The sequence below is a fragment of the Gymnoscopelus braueri genome (assembly GCF_963280865.1).
Source record: "Gymnoscopelus braueri genome assembly, chromosome: 21".
Taxonomy (NCBI): domain Eukaryota; kingdom Metazoa; phylum Chordata; class Actinopteri; order Myctophiformes; family Myctophidae; genus Gymnoscopelus; species Gymnoscopelus braueri.
In genome coordinates, this window is record NC_137623.1 from 9,862,573 (window position 1) to 9,885,195 (window position 22,623).

The window sequence follows — 22,623 nt, forward strand, 5'->3', positions numbered from 1 at the left end:
CTGATAAGAACCAGTATGCGCGCGCAGGCCGGCACCAAATGAAACCCATTCTGTCATGTCTCGCTAGGAGGACGCGCCTCACTAGCCAACACACAAGAGGAGGTTGAATGAACTGAAACAATAAGTTGGAAATTGATTGCATGAAACAATCACCTGTGCGTCCAGTCTCAATGTTGGTAAACAAAGAATTGGTCTATTAGGCTCTATGCACAGCAGCCATATTGGAAAAATATTGGGCCTCTTCCTTTCTTCCCTCCCAGGTTTTACCAATTATACAAATTAAGGCTCTGTTCCATTATGGTCAAACAGAGTCAGGGTGCTGATATTGTGCATGTTGGCTCACTGGAAACACTGCTACAAAAGTGTGGTCACTCTCAAAGTGTGGTCCAGGGACCCTCATGGTTGCTTGAAGGGGTTCCAAATAACCCCTTATGAGTGTGTAACTCTGAGAGTGTACAAATGGAACCAAATGGACCTTTACGGCATTGGTTCTCAAAGTGGGGTCCGGGGACCCCCAGGGGTCCTTGAGGGAGTTCCAGGGGGTCCCCAGCTAAATGATAGATTAGGCACCAAATGGACCCTTATGGGTCTGTAACTCTGAGAGTGTACAAATGGAACCAAATGGACCCTAACAGGTCCATTTGGTTCCATTTGTACACTCTCAGAGTTAAATTGACATAGATTTTACAATATAAATTGCAGTCCAAGTGATAGAAATGCCATTAAATGGGGGTCTGTAGCCCTAATGCATGTCAAACTGGGGGTCCTTGAAATTAAAATGGTTGAGAACCACTGCTAGAGCCATAAAAAAATCTTCTCTTATGGCATATCTTTTGAAATGGGGGTCCGCGGGCTATTAAGTGTCAATTTGGGGGTCCTTGACATGAAAAAGTTTGAGAACCACTGCTTTACGGGTCCATTTGGTTCCATTTGTACACTCAGTTTATGGAGGTCCTTGAAATTAATAAGTGTGAGAACCACTGTGTCACACTAAATGGAACAGAGCCTTAATTAGTATAATTGGTAAGACCTGGGAGGGAAGTAAGCCAGAGAGGCCCAATTTCTTTCCAATATGGCTTCTTCAGAGGCCGGGTGTCCCTGTAACGTTCAACAAACGCACCCTAAAGGCCCCGCCCACCACATACCAGTCTTCCTGTCATGGGTGTTGCTAACAACTGAACTCACAGAGACTGAAGAGGGTGAGATTTTCTTATTTTCCATGCTTTTTTGGTGACATTTTAGCTTAGTTTGTTACAATTGATTGTGTTATTGTGTCTCGAGTGACATTGTGAATGTATGTTTTTGTCGTGATCATACTCTAACCAGACTAACGCAACGCCTAAACTGTCTGAATGCGTTTTGTGGGCAGACTTCCAAATATAAACAAATCTTTGGTATTATTGTCAATATGACTCATTCAAAGAATATTTGTAATGTGTGTTTTGTGTGTCTTTGTGTAATGTTACCCTAAACAGTGTTTTTGGATAACGTAACGTTATTGTTTTTATGGGTGTGTGTGTTTTTTTTTACTTCTACTACTTGCCAAAGGTGCCAGATCTCCTAACGATGTTAACGTTATTCTAAATGACGAAATGATCCATCATCATCGTTACGAAATCACTCGATTTACAGATACTGGTTTATATGTATTTTGTTACTAGTTTGTTTGACAGAAACTGGTGGAAATTGCATGTTGTCTTGGTTGAAATGTATTGAAAGAAAAAAGAGTAAAGTAATTCATCCAACCAACCAATTAGTTGGCCGTTACGTGTGTGTGTGTGTGTGTGTGTGTGTGTGTGTGTGTGTGTGTGTGTGTGTGTGTGTTTATATGTTATCTTCCACAGCTGAATTAATTTATATTTTTATATATATTATTGTGGTATTTGTGATAGGCCTACCAAATAGTGGTGGAAAAAGTACTCACATTTTTTACTCAAGTAAAAGTATCAATACGTACTGAAATGTAGAAATACTCTGTTACAAGTAAAAGTCCGGATTTCAAAATTTACTTGAGTGAAAGTACAAAAAAAGTAAGTACTTCAAATGTATTTAAAAAATAAAAAAATGTGCATGCATTGTGAGCTTGTAGATCTGCTATAATGAAATGGCTGAGATGTATATAGAGCTGAAGTGGTTAAAGGGGAAATCCACCCATTTTCAATATTTAACTATGTCATTAATATAGCATAAAGGAGTTGTGTGGAAATAAGAAAAAAATTAAAAAAAAATTAACATTGCAAAAAAATTTAACATTGCAAAAAAATTAACATTGCAAATTACACTGTGATGACTCATCATGGTGTAATTTGCAATGTTAATTTTTTTGCAATGTTAATTTTTTTTGTAATGTTATTTTTTTTTAAATTTTTTTCTTATTTCCACACAACTCCTTTATGCTATATTAATGACATAGTTAAATATTGAAAATGGGTGGATTTCCCCTTTAATGTATGTTTTGTAATAATGATCAAAATCTACAAAAGTAACTAAAGTTTTCAAATAATTGTAGTGGAGTAATATTTGCCTCTGAGATGTAGTGGAGTAGAAGCAAAAGTACCGAAAATTGGAAATACCCCAGTAAAGTAAAAAATACCCCAAAATGTTACTTTAGTACAGTACTTGAGTAAATGTACCTGTTACTTTCCACCACCACTGCTACCACATGACACAAAAACACTCAAAAAATGGTTAGGTCATTCATAGAAGGGGAAATGAGACTAGTTCAAGACTCTGGTTGACTCAACATGAAACCACTGTATTCACCCATGAATCAATCCAGGGCAGGCTATAGTCCATGAACAACATGCACAGCTTATGCTGAAAGACTGAATGAAGCATGGTGGTGTGTGTCTAAATAGGATTCAGGAGATTACAGGAGACTTCATGTCACTGCACCCAATTTATATTACAATTTACTTTATAATTATGTGGTTCAAAATGTCACTTCAGATTAACTATAGTTACCCAGTGGTTATAACCACTGGCAAAGGATGTATGAGCGGCCAACTTGCAATTGGAACTATTTCAAGACTCTTCCTGGCTTAGTATCAATGTGACCCTTAACCCTAACAGCTCCTGAAGAGCAGGTTGTGCCTTACATGGTTACTAATACTTTCCATGCATACTTTCCATGCATGACGTAATGCATGTTATAAAGTGCTATTCTGTAGATTATACACCATTTCACATGTACTAGTAACTAACCAAGAAGTCAGTAATTCCAACTAGATTATTGTATGTATCAGAGGCACTAGACTGTTTTTCTTTCATATTTGCGCTTGGCCTTTTGTTTTCCGTCAAGGAGGCAGCACAAGGGTTTTAGCATAACGTGATTGATGTTTTTTTCTTCCATTGTTCTCAAAATATCTTCTGCTCTTTTATAAATACAAATGATCAAAGTGTATATGTTTTGGCCACTATTGTATTCTTGGTATAGAGAATGATGAACTGAGTAATGGGCCATCTACAACAAGCACTATTACTATAGCTATAACTCTAAATATATTGTTAATTTTCTTTTGTGTATGGCGTCCACACCTGAAATATTGGTGAATACTAGAGTCATAGTTAACTAGGGCCTGAAAGATGCAGCTCTGTTTATCTCTGCTTGTAAAACAAACAACAAACCTGTGTGGTTACAGTGTATAACCTGTTGTCTGACTCGTGGGTATTTGTTTTGTCTGCCCTTGTTGCAGGTGTAACCGTCGGTGTACGTGGGCTGCTTGTGTCTCTGTGTGTCCTATCTACAGAGAGTCATGGCAGCGGGTGGGCCTCAGTTTGCAGGCCCAGAGGGCGTGGGGCAGTGTATGACCAAGGTGGAGCTGACGGTGTCCTGCGAGAACCTTCTGGACATGGACGTGTTCTCTAAGTCAGACCCTCTGTGCGTCCTTTTGATGAACACGTCTGGGTCCCAGTGGTATGAGGTCAGTAGGTCAGAATACGCTGGCAGAAATAGCCCAACGCGACACTGCGGAAAACACACACACACAAAACACATGCAAATTCAGAAACCCTTGGCCTTGCTTAGCTTGAGAAGGCTACTCAATTAAGTTTCCCCTTTGTAATGACCACCATTGCTATTATGTACTGTAGTCTCTAAATGAGATTATTACTGTCTTTACTGTATTTATTGAAAGACCAAAGTCGTCTCTTAAGGTACCGTTTAATTCAAATGCTTTAAACACTTGAGCCTGATTTATGCTTTGTTGTATGACTAATTATACTGTGTATACTGCTGTGCAGTATCACATAAACATACTGTACTGCAGTATCACGTGATAAATCTCCGCCAGGAGATTCATGCATTTGGCCCTGTGTGTCTGTCCGCACCTAGTCTTACTACTACTAGGCCAATCATCAGCATCATATTTCACAAGCACGCTGCCATTATTTTCCCAAATATTTTTCAAATGGGTCAGTGACATACTGTACGTAGTTGTCACTGACCCACTTGACATTACATTTTTGGAAGAATTTCACCTATAAATGATGTGCCCAAAATAGTTAAAGGACGACTTCACCGCTTTTCAACCTATCTTCATATAATAGGTCCTCACTAATACTCATGATAAAATGGTACAATTTCTTTCTACTCGGTTTGTGTCTCAGAGGAGGGCTGTGGACAGTTCAGAGTCCCGTCTACCAGTGACATCATCAATGGGGAATCCAAGCTAATAGAAACTGCAGGCTTTCTATTCCTGGAAACTTGCAATGCAATAAAATAAGCCATTGTTCTCGTGTTAATACAAATCTAAATACAAAATTTGAAATCTTGTTGGAAAAAAAAATCATGCCTAACGATGATGTCACTGGTAGACAGGTTTCTGGACTGTCCACAGGCCTCCTATGAGACACAGACCAAGTAGAAAAAAATTGTACCATTTTATCATGAGTATTAGTGAGGACCAATTATATGAAGATAGGTTGAAAAGCGGTGAAGTCGTCCTTTAAGACAGGTTGAAAGTGGTTAAACTTTAACATGGTTATAAATCGGCCTGGCTTAAAAATTAATCCAAAGTGTCATATCATAAACACCATAAAGTCAAAAGGATCCAAAGGGAGAAAAGATGTTTGAAGAAAAACAAAGCATTGACTCTGATGCTGTACTTCTGCTTGCATCAGTTGGGCCGCACAGAGAGAATCGACAACTGCCTCAGCCCAAAGTTTACAAAGACGTTTGTCGTCGACTACTACTTTGAGATGGTGCAGAAGCTGAAGTTCTGCCTTTACGACATCGACAACGCCACCTACGACCTCGGTGACGATGACTTCCTGGGGGAGCTGGAGTGTACCTTGGGCCAGGTGAGCTATTGTATACATAACATCAGTGGTGGAAAAAGTACTCAATTTTTTTACTTAAGTAAAAGTACCAATACTGCAATATAAAAATACTCTGTTACAAGTAAAAATCCAGAATTCAAAATTTACTTGAGTAAAAGTACAAAAGTATTGGCATCAAAATGTACTTAAAATACCAAAAGTAAAAGTACTAAAATATTTGAAAATAGCAGATCTACAAGCTCACAACGCGTCGCGATGCGACGCGTTGTGAGCTTGTAGATCGGCTATTTTCAAATAGCCTAGGTATAAAATAGGGCTAAAGTGGTTAATGTATATTTTATAATGTAATCATTTATATCTGAAAAGTAACTAGTAACTAAAGTTTTCAAATAATTGTAGTGGAGTAAAAGTACAATATTTGCCTCTGAGATGTAGTGGAGTAGAAGTAAAAGTATTGGAAATTGGAAATACTCAAGTAAAGTACAAATACCTCAAAATTGTACTTAAGTACAGTACTTAAGTAAATGTACTTAGTTACTTTCCACCACTGCATAACATAAAGGTTGTATTTGTTCTTCACCAGTTCTTGGTTATTTTTAGCTCCACTAATTTTGTCAGAAATCTTATCATGTTGGTCCCCAACAACATAGCTCTGCCGTGGGATTTGCGTTGCAACTTCGTGCTCCCTGGAGGATGACATTTGGTGACCCCATGACCCCTTTCCTCTAGTGCCACACATGGGTCACAATTTCCACATTGCACACAATATCTCAAAATGTAATGGGCGGATTGCCATGAAAACTTGTCTGTACAGTGAAAACTACATGGGCTGTGAGGAGCAGCATGGCATTCTAGGGGTTTCTAATAGAGCTTAATTCGTTGCTGTCCGGCAGGAACCAGCTAACTCCATTTTTCGGCTTTTGCATTTTTTTCCATAAATCAGTGCTATTGAACACCCTTTACGTCTGTGTGTTGGTAAAAAATATTGAACCAATGAAAGGTATTAAAAAGTGCTTCTGACAAAAGCAGCTAACTCCATTGAATCCTCAAACTTTCTGTTAAACCAGCTAAGTCCATCAAAGGGGGGTGGAGTTAGCTGGTTTTGCTGACTCCAGGCTCCACCCCCTTTTGACCTCCAACCTCATTGTGAGCTAAGAGGTCCATTCAGCTGTTCTTATCAATGATGAACAAAACCTCCTAACTCCATTTTTGTTTAGTTTTTTTCATTTCCTGAAAAACATTTTGGAGTTAGCTGGTTCCTGCCGGACAGCAGAGTTATAATCTTGTTATTCTGCAAAACATGTAAAGACCATGCATGAATGCTCCATATAAATGTGTTGCTCCATCTCATAAAGAAACACGCTTTTACGCAACAATGAACGATATCAGGGCAAAGCATCAAATTAAAACAGCTGTCATAACCTGTATTAGAAGTATTGATAGCAGTTCCTAGTGTTTTATTTCGTTGTTTTATTTGTATTCGTTTGTTTGTTCAGATTGTGTCCAATTGTAAACTGACCAGGCCTCTGCTCCTGAAGAACAAGTCGCCTGCAGGCAAAGGCACCATAACTGTAAGTAGCTTTTCGTTTCATATTCATTGTGTTGCCAGGTTGGTGCTTGGTGAGTTGTTGGATCTGATAATACTTACAGATGCCGCAAAATAAACATGGCAGCAAGCTGTGATATTTTGTGATCCAATCCACTGTCAAATCATTTGCATTTACTGAATTGGAGCGGCAGTCGCTCAGGAGGTAGAGCGGCCGGTTGGGGAATGGAAAGTTGCTGGTTCAATCCCCTGGGTTAGTGTCGATGTGTCCTTGAGCAAGATACTGAACACCTAACTGCTCCTTATGAGCAAGTTTCCTCTGCCATCAGTGTGTGAATGGGTGAATGTAATACACAGGGTAAAGCGTTTTGGAACGGAGAAAAGCTCAACATAACCATTTACCATTTAATTTTAGTACATTATGGCACATGAGTGACACTTTTAACTTAGCTGCATCTTTACTGTATGTGCATGTTGATTACATATCTAATTGAATTGTTTTGTTTTGTAGATCTGTGCTGAAGAGAGAACAGACAACAGAGTGGTGCATTTTGAAATGGCAGCAAGGAAACTGGATAAAAAGGTACACTCTTTGGTACCTTTGTGGATTCTGTTTAACACTCACAAGTGTTGTGTTTTCTGGTATTGGAGTATACTATAGTGTGTTTGAAATCTGTCTTGTTTTTTAGATTCTATGAAGGAACTATTGTACTTGTATCTGATCTTGAAAATCTCTTTAGTGAATAATCAAATAATATTTGATATCAACTTCTTGTTTTTATTTGTAGGACTTCTTTGGAAAGTCTGACCCTTTTCTGGAAATCTACAGGCAGACTGGAACGACGTGGCAGCTGGCTCACAGGACAGAGGTGGACAACCGCATCATAGACTAGTACATTTCACAGAGCCTATGCATAATTAATTTAACACAGTGAAGAAATGTGATAGCTAGAAAGTGTTGTGCCAGTGTATGAAAAATGTGCAGCGACACATTTGTGCAGCTGTGTCTATTCAAGCTCTGCAGCAGGGGTGGGCAATCGTTTTGGGCACAAGATCCCTTTGCCCTCTTCCAAGCCAGTCAATATCTACCATTGCCAGACAGTGAAAATGTATTTTTAGTGACGCTCCCTATGGGCCTAAGTCCAGACTGATACCGGGGAGGAACGTGAGAGTGAATCCACGTTATCAGTCTGGCCAATGCCAGGCTACCGGGCGGGCACCTGGCCCCTAAAATCCATCAGCGAAACATTGGCAGCACTCACGGAAGTAGCCTTCAGGTACTTTTATTCAGATAAGGCACAGGAATGTGGTTTGCATTTCCGTGAGAGTGCTGCCATTCTTTTGCTATTATTGAACTCTTCTGAGCCAGGCATCCGGTAAATAGTTGATTGAATGGTGCTCGCATTCTTTCTACCTTAAAAAAACATCCCACATGGACATTTTGGTTCTATTAAAGTGACATTTGGGTCCTTCATAAAGAAACGTTACATTAACCATTGTGGTGTGCATTAATCACTGTGATACAACCTGTCCTGTTGTATAGGTGGTGATGTACAACCTGAATCCAACATGGAAACCCTTCACTGTCCGCCTGCAATCTCTCTGTGGAGGAGACCCGGAGAGTCCAATAAAGGTACAGACACACACACACACCACATACGCACGCACACGCACACACACGCACACACACACACACACACACACACACACACACACACACACACACACACACACACACACACACACACACACACACACACACACACACACACACACACACACACACACACACACACACACACACACACACACACACACACTGCTTGAATGTTCAAAACCGGTTTAGTTTTTTCTACAAACTTTGTTTTAAGTGGATTTAAATGACAAATTACAAAAATGACATCAATATACATTCATGGGAAAAAACGAGCTTCCATCATTTTTCTTTTTGTGATTTGTAACAATCTATAAAGTTGGTCCTTTATATCTCGTGCCTAGTCTTATATAGGGGTTGTGTCTGGTGCCACTGGTGCATTGGCTTCTGTGAATTAAGTGTCCTTAGGACAAATAAGCCAATGAATACCGGCATAATTAGTTGATGTGTTTTCACCCTTTTTAACACCCTTCTTAAAGCATGCTTGTGAGGAAGGGATGCTTCCCAAGCGACGGCACAAGTGAGTCAACCCATCCTCAGTCTGTGTCTGTCGTTCACATGAAGGATGCTGTGTCTGTGATAGAATCAACGACTTGAGTTTAAGCCGCATCCAGCAACCGCACCCATGTTTACTGTGTAGATGGGTCACTGTCAGCCATCCCCCATGAGCTTGTATTGTTGAGTCTGCATTCGGCAGCGACTCCACGCAGAATGACTGCTTAGTCATCAGAGAATTAGTCTTCTCTGTTCCTAATGCAGTTTGCCTCCAGATGTGTGCTGACCTATTTTGTCTTTTATCCTGTTTGTTTGTTGTCACCATATGGTCTCCATGCAACTCAGTCCCAGGCTGGGCTAGTTAGTTAGACATTACTCCTAATGTTGCTTCCCAAGTGATGGTACCATGGTTCAGCTCAGCTCAACTCTACTCGCTTTATTGATTTTTCAACTGCAGACTGCAGATACCTCAATGTAGCTGGTTGTCATAGCAGCATCCAACCCTCTGCATAGCAGAGTGCTGAACAATGCTAAAATTAAAGCTAACGCTAATGCTGTCTTCATCTGTACAGTCCAATAAAAAAAAATTTCTGAGAAAATTTTTACTTGCCGATAAATAGCCCATGCAGTTGCTCAATATTTATTCATGTCACGTTTACAACGGCTCGCGTTGTAAATGTATTTGTGCGCTCCCATGCAGCTTGGGGAGTCCGCCATGATGACGCAATCACGCTAGTGGCGATTCTGTCTGACCAATCAGTAGTCTGCAGTGTTTACATGTCAGCTTTGGTTTGACTTCAGCTCGCTTGAAACATCAGTGTAGTAGGTGATACCAGAAAAGTGTCAGGTACTTTTGCCTAATGGAAAACCAAAATGACCAGTAGAGTTGAGTGGAGTTGAGCCGGTACCAACTAAGCAGTGAAAACGTGCCATAAATTGTACAGGATGCACAAAACCCATTCAAATTGGACATCCAGCCCCCCTTTGGGATATACTGTACAACGTTGCTGTATAAGCGCAAGTGTGTACTCCATCACACAGATCTGTACCAGACTAATGAGAAATTAATCTTCAAATTAAATCTAAAAGGACTATGGTTGTTTCACATAATCTGAATGGGGATCTGTGTATTCTAGATAATGGGTTCTTCGTGCCTATACCCATTTTCTGTTTAGCGTGGCGTGTGTGTTTCCAGATCTAGATTTGGTTTTGTCTCTCTCACTGGTCCACTGGCAATGCATTTTAGTAGGATTACATTCGATTTTAAGCTGCTCTCCTATTAGCATGCTTTATTTTTTTTATTGATAGTGACTCGATGAGTGAAAATGGAGTGCATTTCATAGTTCAAGCCTCTCGGAGATCCAGTGGAAAGGATCAAAATGTTCTGTTTCTGTACTCAGGTGGAGTGTTACGACTACAACAGCAGTGGGTCTCACGACATCATAGGAGCATTTGAGACCTCATTCACCCAAATAGAGGAGGCATCACGGGAATACGCGGTGAGTTGTGTGTGCATGTAATACATGTACAGTATGAGTGTGTATACTTTATGTATTTTACATAGTAAAGGTATGTCAATCAACGATTCATGTGCCACCTGTGTCATAACAAACCTCTCTAACTTTCAGGCAGAGTATGAGTGCGTCAACAGTAAAAAGAAGCAGAAGAAGAAGTCGTATAAAAACTCTGGTGTTATCATTATAAAACGGTGTCAGGTAAGCTTAAGTGTCACTTGCCTTGAAAGGGTCGTTCGCACCAAGCACAATAACTATAACGATAACGAAATGTATGTTGGCTTCCACACTGATGAACGGCAAGTTCTGTGAACAGTGGCAACAAACAGTCAAACAGTCCAGTTGTGTAAGAGAGACAGAGAGAGATCTCCTGCGTGGTGCTGAAAGACACAGGCAATAGGCTTTAGGCTATATGGATAAACTGACTCTGATTATGAATTATAAGGAGGCTCCCCATAGTTGTAGGCTCCCTGACATAATGCCAGATACCCTACCAGCCATCGCTAGCTATTCATAGTCTTCTCCTCATATCTGTTAATAATGCCGTGGGCAGTGTTATCCAGGGCTATGACAGGTAACTGTGTTGTTCTATGTCCACTAAATACACAGCTGGTGTTGTGCAAACTGGTGGCAAAACTAACTAACAAAGCAACAACATACAATATCAATGCAATGTCCCTGGTTCGTGTGGTGGAAACATTGGTTTGCTGTGCTACTTCTTTTTTGAAACTTTGATCTTACTCATTGTACCACAGTTTCCTGTTTGTTTCCCATACAGGATTGAACATAGTTTGACTATTGAACATTTTATTCTGTGAATGATTGGCTTGGCACTCAGTGAACAAATTAAAACAATGGGTGCGGAGTGTATGTTGACAAGAGTCTAAGATAGTAAGATACTGTAGAATAGTTTATTAGCTCAGTGATGCACCCTAGTGACAAAACTACCACTGATACTGCAGAAGATGGCCTTCTGGCGGATTTTGATTTGGCTGTCAGTGTTTCGTTCATGAAATAATTCCGCAGTTGTGTTAGTTATGTTTTATTAACATCTTCTACTATTCAGATTGGTTAAAATAATAATTGTATTCATTCAAAAGTTATGGATTGCAGCTTTGATTACCAGTGTACCAGTTAAGGAAGACAACTGGTTTGGTCAGTTGAATCTAGTTTAGTTCTATGAGACTGAGACTTGCATATTAATTATGGTTTGAATGTAAGCTTGTTTCTTATGTGTCCTTTACATTAATGTAGGTGGTGAAGGAGTATTCTTTTCTGGATTACATCATGGGAGGCTGTCAGATCAACTTCACGGTGAGTGCTGCGTTCACACACAACTACACACAACATGCTGTGAGCTTATGAGCTTGTAAAAATGCTATGTTTGGCGAATGTTAGTCAAATTCACTGAATGTTCGCCTATTATTTATGACCAGAATAGGGACAGACTATTTTGATTCTTTATGTTTTAGTCTTCCTTGGTTTTAAAGCCCCATTGTGCGATTGCCACTACTGACCCATAAAGAAGGAGATGGTAGACCTTTATTAATCCCACAGGGGAAATTCAGTTTCAGCTTCACCCAGCAGATGGTGATGATGAGTGCTTGGGGAGAGCTGTAATGGATTAAGTGTCTTGCTAAGGGACACTTTGTCATGTATTACTGGGCTAGCAGACGGCCTCTCTACCCACTATTATGGCATTGTGTGTCAATTCGCCTTCTGCTATTCTCACACACACACACACACACACACACACACACACACACACACACACACACACACACACACACACACACACACACACACACACACACACACACACACACACACGTGTGCAAACACACACACACGCAAAGTATTATTATTATAGCAGCCAAAGCAAGATTAACGTGGATACACCACCCACTTTGAATGTTATCAGCACATTAAATGGCCATTGTCAGCTGTAATCAGGACCATAGATTGAAGTCAGTATTGACATACTCTATCTATTCAATGGCTCAGTAGGTAGTTATCATTCATTTGATCATGGCTTGTTTCCCACAGTCTGCCCTTATTACCGTTTCATTGTCATCTGTGTCATCTTAGATTTAAGTGTTGGCTGTTTAAAAATAGCAGTTATACAAGCTTGTACATCTGCTATTTTTGAACGGGTCTTAACTCATTCACTGCCTGAATTATTTCTGGCCGCGTTTGCCCACTGCCAGAGATTTTTCATTGAAAAAAAAAAGTACTCAGTAGCCGAGATACAACATTTTTAAGTTTTAAGTTAACAAGGAAGTGGATGGGAGTCTAGATCTTCGAAAAATCATATCTCCTTGGTCTTTGGGTGAAAAAAAAGTCGTTTAGTCGTTCTAGGCAGGGAATAGGATAAATCATTCAGTCGCTCGTTATCGTCTCATCTATTCGTTTGATCAGACACGTCACGTGACTGGTCAATTTATCTGCAGCGGAAAAAAAACAAAGCAGCTATAACTTTTATTCTCAGAGGAATATACAGTTTTTTATGATAGTGTCACTGTCACCACTACAATGTGTTATGATAACATTTCTAGCAAGAAATCTGTATTTTATTTCTGTTTTCTGGTTGGTATAAACTTTATGGGGGGAATGGGGTCTAAAAGTGTTCCATAATGGTAAAGGATGACTGCGTATAAGGTACACATCAAGGAGATGATAACGGCCGACTGAATGATTTTAAAACGGTACTATGTGCAGCAGAGAAATAAGCCATGATCAAATTAATGAATGGATAACTACCTACGGAGCAATTGAGTAGGTCCCTACTGACTTGAATCTATGGTCCTGATTACGTCTGATAATAGAGAAGGAAGGGACGGGTGTCTTAGCTCCCAGTAGAAAATGTATTTGTTGACAACGTTTCAACCCAAGCGGGTCTTGGGTGTGGACTTCCCTTCTTTCTCCAATGTACATTTTTGTTGGGATGTGTCTGCTTCCCATTGGACCCTATAGCCATTTAATTTTTTTTTTTCTAAATTTTTATCCCACGATTTTTGTAACCCATTTTTTTTTCACCCGGTGCCAATTTCCTAAGTGATCCTGGGCACTACACCAGCCCTACACCAGTATTACACCTGTCACCCCACACTATAGCCATTTAATTTCATGAGAATGTGTGGGACGGGAGCCCTGAGGAGCTTAGAGTTGGGCTGTTTTTTATTTTGGCAACAACATGCTTTAGAAAGGACGTGAACAAAACAGCATGGCTGCTTGAACATGTTGCTCATTAACACATCCACTGCCAAGGGCTAATCTCATAATGTACTCACCAGTGCCAAGGTGTTTTTGTTGTTTTTTTGTTTTTTTCATGTCGCCATAGATCTTGTTAAAATCCTTAAGATTGAGCGCTACACGGTCTGTTTACATCCGCGCGATCTCCCTGTATCTCCCAGTGAAAACCACGTGTCAAACGGGGCATCCATGTTTGAGTTAGAGCGGATTACGTTAAACAGTAACCCATTTTTTTTTCACCCGGTGCCAATTTCCTAAGTGATCCTGGGCACTACACCAGCCCTACACCAGTATTACACCTGTCACCCCACACTATAGCCATTTAATTTCATGAGAATGTGTGGGACGGGAGCCCTGAGGAGCTTAGAGTTGGGCTGTTTTTTATTTTGGCAACAACATGCTTTAGAAAGGACGTGAACAAAACAGCATGGCTGCTTGAACATGTTGCTCATTAATGTTATGTCTCAATGAAAACTTCATACGGCATATATTATTTTCAAGCTGTTTGATTGTCAAAAACATTTACACAATGCAGTTTTAAACCTTGATAGTGCATTGGTGCTTGCATACGGAATCACCCTGTTTAACACACATACACAGCTGGGAGCTGTTAAATACTTGTATAGCAGCTATTTTTGCTGTTTTTGAAATGGGGCTTATGTGCTTTGCTTATGTACTGAATCTCATTGATGATCACACAGAGATTCGTCGCTATAAACGGGTTGCCAACAAAACTGTGTTTTGTACAGCAATACAAGGCAAAAAGAAAAACATGAAGCATCAACTATACAGAGCAACGCTATACGAATGTCAAAAACAAAAAGTGTCTATTACAGTCAGTGCTTCATAAGTGCCCCTCCTTCCTGTTTTGATGCAGGTTGGTGTGGTAGGAACAGTGGAAATGTAGACAAGTTTGATATTAGATTATTTTTTGATTTCAATCATTTCTTGTCCCATGTGCTGTTTTGCGAGGGCGTTTTTGAAGCGCCTGTTGCAACATGTCTCGGTGTGATCACCCCATAGAGTAACATACCTGTTATCTATACCAAACAAACAGCTGCTTTCTAAAACTTCTAAACCATTTCAAATCAACCCCTCACCAGATCGCCATAGACTTCACCGGCTCCAACGGCGACCCCAGAACCCCCAGGTCTCTCCACTACATCAACCCCCAGGGCTATAATGAGTACCTGTCGGCTATCTGGGCCGTGGGCAGTGTTATCCAGGACTATGACAGGTAACTGAAGTGGTGTTCTATGTCCAATAAATAGTCCCTGGTTCATACAATATTGGCCAGAACATTAGTTCAATTAAAATGTATTCCAGAAAGTAGAAAATATACATATTTTGGTTACTCAAAAAATATATTCCTCCTATATACCCAGAAGAAGTCTGTGTGCAGTTTGTGCCTTTTAAAATATTGTAGCATTTGTCTACAAGTTGTGCTACTTCCTTTTTGAAACTTTGATCTCAATCACTGTACCACAGTTTCCTATTTGTTTCCCATACAGGACTGACCATAGTTTGACTATTGAACATTTTATTCTGTGAATGATTGAACAAATTAAAACAATGGGTGCAGAGTGTATGTTGTCTAAGATAGTAAGATACTGTAGCATAGTTTTTAAGCTCAGTGATGCACCCTATCAAGTGATTAAAAAGCATTGTGGTAAAACTCTATTTTGTCATGATATCAGTTTTCATTGTAGTAGCTTATTGATTTAGATATACAAGCAGTTAGGTTGTTGGCTTGTACCTAACTAACTACCTAACTCTGTCTTGCCTGTGTAGCGACAAGATGTTCCCTGTCTTCGGCTTTGGAGCCCAGATCCCTCCCACAGGGCAGGTACTGAAATGCTAAATCTTTGTGCAAATACTGAGTTTCCCGTATAAGTACTGAAGATATGTATGTAGTATTTACTCCAATTTCATGAGTTACTTTTCAATGAATCTTGTGAATTAAATTAGTTATTTCTTCCACAATCCTGCCGACTCTGTTCATTTAGGATGCTTTGGTCTGTTGTAGATGCCTAAGGCTCATTTGCGACTTTACAGGTTTCTCATGAGTTTCCCGTCAACTTCAATCCGTCAAATCCATTCTGTGCAGGTAGGTTAAATCAAAGCCAGCAGCCAGACACATTTTGTTTTTCTGGTTTAAATATACGTGTGCAAATTTAATAATAGAATAATATTTTTGAAGCACCTATCATACATGGATAAATATTAAAATAGGTATATTTTGTGATGTGTTTCAGGTATAGAAGGGGTTGTGGCTGCCTACCAGCAATGTCTGCCCCAGATCAAGCTGTACGGTCCAACAAACTTTGCTCCAATCATCAACCACGTAGCCCAGTTTGGCAAGCAGGCTATCCAGCAGGAGACCGCCTCTGTGAGTAGCTCAAGTAGAGGGAAATAGTCCTGTTTGTGCCTAAACTCATTTCACACATCTAAGCAACAACTACAGTATGAGTTAATACTGGGATATAATGTGAATGACAAATGGGTGATGATGGATAGATGGATAGATAGACGGACGGACGGACGGACGATGGATAAATGGATGGATGGATGGATGGATGGGTGGGGGGGTTGTGTGTGTGTGTGTGTGTGTGTGGGTGGGGAATTGGGGATGTAAAGTACCTGCCCACCACCACAGAGTCTAGGGGACGAATCCACCACAGTGCATCCGGATTTGTCGAACATCTACTGTAATACAAATTGAATTGGTCCATGTTCGGGGGAAGGAAGCCAGGCGGGAAGGGTGATATTTGTTACTGCATACTCCTACGGGCTGCGGCGGCACCCGTCAGCAGGGAGTGTTGGGCGGGAGGAGTAGGACGAAGGTGCTAGGTCCTCCCGGTGGGGTCTCCTCACTGGCAAGTGAGCCAGTTGGTTACAACAGTAGTGTACAGGGAGGAAATAATTGGCATAAGGACTAAATTGGGGAGAAAAAAATTAGAAATAATCGGCTACTCTAAATGTATAAAAAGAAAATACTAATGTTTCCCCCCTCTCACCTAACTGTTCTCCTCTGTTTGCAGCAATACTTCGTTCTGCTCATCATAACTGATGGAGTGATCACAGACATGGACCAAACACGCAGTGCCATCGTCAACGCGTCGCGCCTGCCCATGTCCATCATCATCGTCGGGGTGGGCGGGGCCGACTTTGAAGCCATGGATGTCTTGGACGGAGACGATGGTAACCTGCGCTCGCCGACGGGCGAAGCCGCGATGCGAGACATCGTCCAGTTTGTTCCCTTTAGACAGTTCCAGAACGTAAGCAACAGCATTAAACATCACAGGCTTCTGCATTTACACGTACTGCACGAGTGCTGTGGCTTCTTGATATGGCTTGTGTCTAAAGCTAACCTCACTTAAGTGGCAACTCTTTCCTTGTATCCCTCCACGACGCCTATGTTTTTGATAGATGCTAGTTATACTATGCAGATTTGTTGGACTGGTTACTTGTTCACTGTTGTTTATATCAGGGGTTCTCAAACTTTTTTATAACACGACATATCCACCCATATTATGAGGGACCCCATCTCCCCCCCCTGTGTATGAGGAGTCAAATTGCCGTCCCTGTCATGAACTCTCACAGTTCTCGGGGGTATAGCTGGTCAGGCTTATATAACAACCCTGCCTGACTAGGCTACTGCATGGGTGTACTCAATGAACACTAATTGCATTCATCACAGTCCCCTTCATGTTGGTCGCTTTTTTGAGTGGTGCCAACCACTCCTACTCTTGACTTTGTCCTGGTGTCCGTCTGTGTGTCTGTCTGTGTGTCTGTGTGTATGAGCACGGCCTCTCTGTATGTTGCCAGCTGCGGCTGATTGCAACACAAAGATGCAACCAGTAATTACACACACACACACACACACACACACACACACACACACACACACACACACACACACACACACACACACACACACACACACACACACACACACCTTTGAGTAAAAATACTTAAAATGAGTAAAAATACTTAAAGTGAGTAAAAATACTTAAATATTAGTAAAGATACTTTAAAGTTCCTAAACTGAGTAAAAATACTTAAAATGAGTAAAAATACTTAAAATGAGTAAAAATACTTAAAAGATGTTAAAATGAGTAAAAACACGTACAAATCTGTAAAAACATTTTAAAGTACTTAAAGTCTTACTTGAAGTCATCAAAGTCTGTAAAAAGCAACTAATGAAATGAACTCATGAAAGGCACCACTCTCTTCACACTGGGTGTGATTTTTTTGGTTGCCAAGGCACGACCCCAACGGCACCTTCCCACGACCCCACTTTGGGTCGCAGACCATAGTTTGAGAACCGCTGGTTTATTTGGATGTATACTGTTTGCTTGACCTCCAGATACTATGTATGTTATTCAGATAGCATGTTGTTTAGACAGATGCTAGGTTTGATGTTAACCCGGTATACTACCGTAGTTACTAGAAGCACTCCATTGTGTTTCTTTGCACTCTACTTTTACTTACTTGACCATTTACCCTGTCATATGTTGACTAGGATTCATACTCTGATCTTGCAATTCTCTGCTGTCGGGCAGACTCCAGCTAACTCCAAAATGTTCCTTTTTCAGGATATGACAAAAACAAAAGTTAGGAGGTTTTGTTCATCATTGATAAGAATAGCCCCTACGGAACCTCTCCCTCCGCTATGTAGCTCCGAGATGAGGTTCCTCGTTATTTCCTGCCATTTGCGGTCGACATTGTCGCACATTTTCCACTTTACATGTTTCTTACCCCTTTCTGCACATCGTATCCAAAAAGTAAAGCATTTCCGCCACTCTCTCAGATGTTTAAAATTTTAACGGACCATAAAAGCTATCCAACGAGTTGAAGAAAGTATTTAATTTGCCTCGGTCTTCATCCCGTTCCATAAAATTTTGCATTAGAAGATGCAATTCAACATTTGACCAGTAGGCGAATCAGTAATGTTATCTCTACGGGCGCAACTCTTGCGCAATGTCTTAAAAACATGTAACCGGATGAAAACCGAGGCAAATTAAATACTTTCTTCAACTCGTTGGATAGCTTTTATGGTCCGCTAGAACTTAAAACATCTGAGAGAGTGGCGGAAATGCTTTACTTTTTGGATACGATGTGCAGAAAGGGGTAAGAAACATGTAAAGTGGAAAATGTGCGACAATGTCGACCGCAAACGGCAGGAAATAACGAGGAACCTCGTCTCGGAGCTACATAGCGGAGGGAGAGGTTCCGTCGGAGCTATGATAAGAACAGCTAAATGGACCTCCAAGCTCGCGATGAGGTTGGAGGTCAAAAGGGGGTGGAGCCTGGAGTCAGCAAAACCAGCTAACTCCACCCCCCTTTGGTGGACTTAGCTGGTTTAGCAGAATGTTTGAGGATCCAATGGAGTTAGCTGGTTTTGTCAGAAGCACTTTTTTAATACTTTTCATTGCTTCATTAGCACTGATTTATGGAAAACAAATGCAGAAGCGGAAAAATTTAGTTAGCTGGTTTCTGCCCGACAGCAACAAATTATAAGTCGCTCTGGATAAGAACGTCTGCTAGAGGCCTAAATCTTTCACTGTACATCCACCACCTACTTATAGTATCGTTCCAAGTTGCAAGGCCTATATTGATGTTTGAATGTAATGCACGCATCTTGTCACACATATCTATATCTCATTGCAGGCAGGCACTGCAGCTCTTGCCCAGAGTGTACTGGCAGAGCTGCCTGACCAAGTGGCTTCCTTCTTCAATATATTTCGGCTGAAGCCCCCCAACGATCCCAGGCCTTCTTAGAAATGTACAGTAGGACCATCCCGCTATGAGTCAGCTTCAGTGCCCAACCCCCCAAACCCTCCCTGCTCTGCCTGTATGCAAGGCTGCATGGCTTAACCACATTAACCCCAGCATATATGTCATAATCGACAAACTTTGGACGAACATAAGTAGTAGAATGCAGCAGCCTCATAATTTTCTTCTTAATGTTTAATCACTCTTTAACCATCTGTTATCTCATTCTATATGTGCACTTTCATTAGTATATGCAGCAAACAGATCTGTTTGTATAGTGTTTTAGGAGTTTGCCTGATCTTTGTCACTGTGATGTGTGATATGCTGTATGTTTGGAAAGAACTCTTAAACAACGTGTTGCTTGTAGATGGCTGCTATCTGCTATCTCACAGTTGGCCTGTTTCCATGGTTGCAGTTTTCCAAGCTACTGGTGTCTAAACCGTCAAATATTACGACATGCCACCCTCCACCTCACTCACACACACCCTCTCTCTCTCTCTCTCTCTCTGTCTGTCTCTGTCTCTACAGGGTCCTCAAGAAGCACTGGCTCAGAATGTCTTGGCTGAGGTTCCAGGTCAGGTAATGGGTTTCTTCAACACCATGAAGCTGAAGCCACCGGGCGTCAGCCCCTCCGCAACAGCCCCTCCCGTGGTGTCCTGAACACTCCTACTTCAAGTAACTACATCGTCTCTAACAATATTCCCACCCAATGTGGTGCCTGCCAAACTATTTACCCACCCAACATGGTGCCCGGTGCTCACCCAACTATTCACCCACCCAACATCTCAAAACGGAGAGAAAAAGTCTGATCCGAATCTGTCCAAATTGTGGACTAATTCTGGGTTTACCCATGAGACCCGCGGGGTCACAAGTTGACCCACACATCATTAGTCAAGCATATCCATGTCAGTACCCGTGAAACTAATGCAAGTATCTCAAATCTACATTTGAAAATGTACTAATAATTGGCCAAAAATGTTATTTCAAAATATCTTTTGGAATCAGGAAATCCATGTTCTGACATATATCTTGGATTTATTTTGGACACTGAAAACATTGTCTGCTTTTTTGTCCTATGTTTGTATATAATGAAACATGCAATTGTTAGTTGTGGTTTCTTTTTTTTTTCCATTTTGCACATATCCATCCAAGCATCCCATATCCAGCCAATGGACTGCACTTTTCATCCTGTCTGCAAATCAGTTAATCTTTCTACCATAATACTAGAAATCCACATCTGTCTGTCTGGAACTCTTAGCTCAGGTGCCCCATCTTGGCTTCAAGCAACTCCACGTCCCCAGCCAAGCATGTTACCCCCAGACAAAGGACCTGCATCCTCAGAAAACTGGCATGTTTTCCATATCACTCCCCCCTTTGGTCTGACAATCTTTTTAGTTTTTCATATTACCGCATCTAGAAGTCACCAGAGAATCTGTCAGGCATGGTCACATTCCACATGTGTTAGCCTTTAAATGTAAAAGTCACGTTTCAGTCCACTTTTTGTCTTCATCTAAGCTGAGCATGGTAGTGTTTAGTATACTAATCATAATATAAAGCCACTTTCATTTATTAACATGAGTAATTCGATACAATTCATGTGACTTAAGTGCCAGCAATGTTATTTTAGTGTTCTTGTTTAAAATTGTTAATTTCACAGCATGAAGATGATTTGTAATTACCACACGTTGATCCAGTAAGGCTGGACCAAATACACTAACTAGCCTTAAACAATGTTTACAATTAACAGGACTTTGATAATAATGCGCTTTTTAAGAACATTTATTTTACACATAACGGTGCCATTTTTGTTAGTATACAGAATGCTATTTTGTACCTCTGCTGCTGAACAATATTACTCTTACATGTATTTGGTTATTTGTGACATTTAATGTCCCCTGGGTGCTACTAGCATATCTGAATGGTAGCTGGTGCCCTTTTGTTTTAGAAATAGCGGTATGCCTTTGCCATGTTAGTTTATACAGCATTGTTGAATACCGTGTTACTTTTTTTTTTGTAAATTCAAACTGATCATTCAAACTGTAAAGGCATCATTACGATTATATTAAAAAACCTTTTAACAGAGACAAAAGAATATGTTATTACACTTTGTTAGATTTATTATTAACAAATTAATTAGACTTTTGTTTTGTACAAAAGTACAAATGCAAATAGATTTGCAAATAAATGACTGTTGGTGTTATGGTGTAACACCTTGTATCTTTGTGCAATGAGGCTGTTATTTGTGCAAATATTACCACTGTGCCAATTACATTGCATTATTAATTTCTTTATTGTATGCATAGTAACCCATGTCTAACCCTTCCAGTTTGGGAAGTTAAACTGGATTTATAGTAATTTCTTTTATTTATTTATTTCAGTATTGTTGCGGGAAAAAAGTAACTCTTATTGCTTGCTAATTAGTTTTGCTGCTTCTTGTGTTCTCCTATTCAATGTACAGTACAGTATGCCTGTTCTGAAATGAACACAAACTTTCAAAGTCTACTGCACTATCTAATGCATCAATAAAATTGTTTATCTCATCCTGGGGTGTCCTTGCTGTTGCAGACTATTCTCTTATGCGAGGAGAAGAATGATAATATACTGTGTGTGTGTGTGTGTGTGTGTGTGTAAGGTAAGGTATAAAGCATAATATATGTAGGCTGAGGTTTGCTGTAAACAAAATATATTAAGAAAAATATGTAGGCAGAGGTTTCGAATGTGTATATAATAATACATGTATATGAGAATGAAAGCTGAGGTATAAAGCATAAATACTGTGTAAGGATGTGTAGGCAGAGGTTTACACCCTATGGGAGAGGTTACATTGAATACTTAATTAACATTTTGCAACAAAAAAAAGGGTACAGTCAGTGGTACATATTTATACAAAAGGATGCTAAACGGATAACCCAACAAGCCCAGGGCTTATTTCCATTGAGGTCCTGTGTATTGAATTTGATACAGCATAAGTCTATTAGTATAATAATAATCATGATAATGTATAAAGCATAATATATAAGGCTGTATATGCAGGGGTTTACACCAAAAGAATAATATTATTTTTGAAGTATAATATAAAGAAGGCAAAGTCCAGGTCAGTTGTA

The 22,623-nt window shown here is 40.3% G+C and overlaps 1 protein-coding gene across 2 annotated transcripts; it reads left to right on the top strand.

The window, feature by feature from the left end:
• The first annotated feature begins 912 nt into the window (after window positions 1–912).
• Window positions 913–22,059, top strand: LOC308077126 (copine-3-like). 2 transcript variants are annotated; one of them, XM_080417689.1, is made up of 17 exons: window positions 913–1,199; window positions 3,696–3,923; window positions 5,122–5,301; window positions 6,777–6,851; window positions 7,338–7,409; window positions 7,615–7,695; window positions 8,370–8,459; window positions 10,376–10,474; window positions 10,604–10,690; window positions 11,744–11,803; window positions 14,845–14,978; window positions 15,533–15,587; window positions 15,797–15,848; window positions 15,997–16,130; window positions 16,783–17,019; window positions 19,415–19,529; window positions 20,048–20,186. In XM_080417689.1, exons 2-16 carry the CDS (start codon window positions 3,756–3,758, stop codon window positions 19,523–19,525), a joined length of 1,635 nt encoding a protein of 544 aa, XP_080273815.1. In that variant the 5' UTR covers window positions 913–1,199; window positions 3,696–3,755; the 3' UTR covers window positions 19,526–19,529; window positions 20,048–20,186. The 2 variants fall into 2 exon arrangements, with proteins under 2 accessions (XP_080273815.1, XP_080273814.1); XM_080417688.1 differs by lacking the exon at window positions 19,415–19,529 and having other exon boundaries at window positions 917–1,199; window positions 20,048–22,059.
• The last annotated feature ends 564 nt before the right edge of the window (window positions 22,060–22,623 follow it).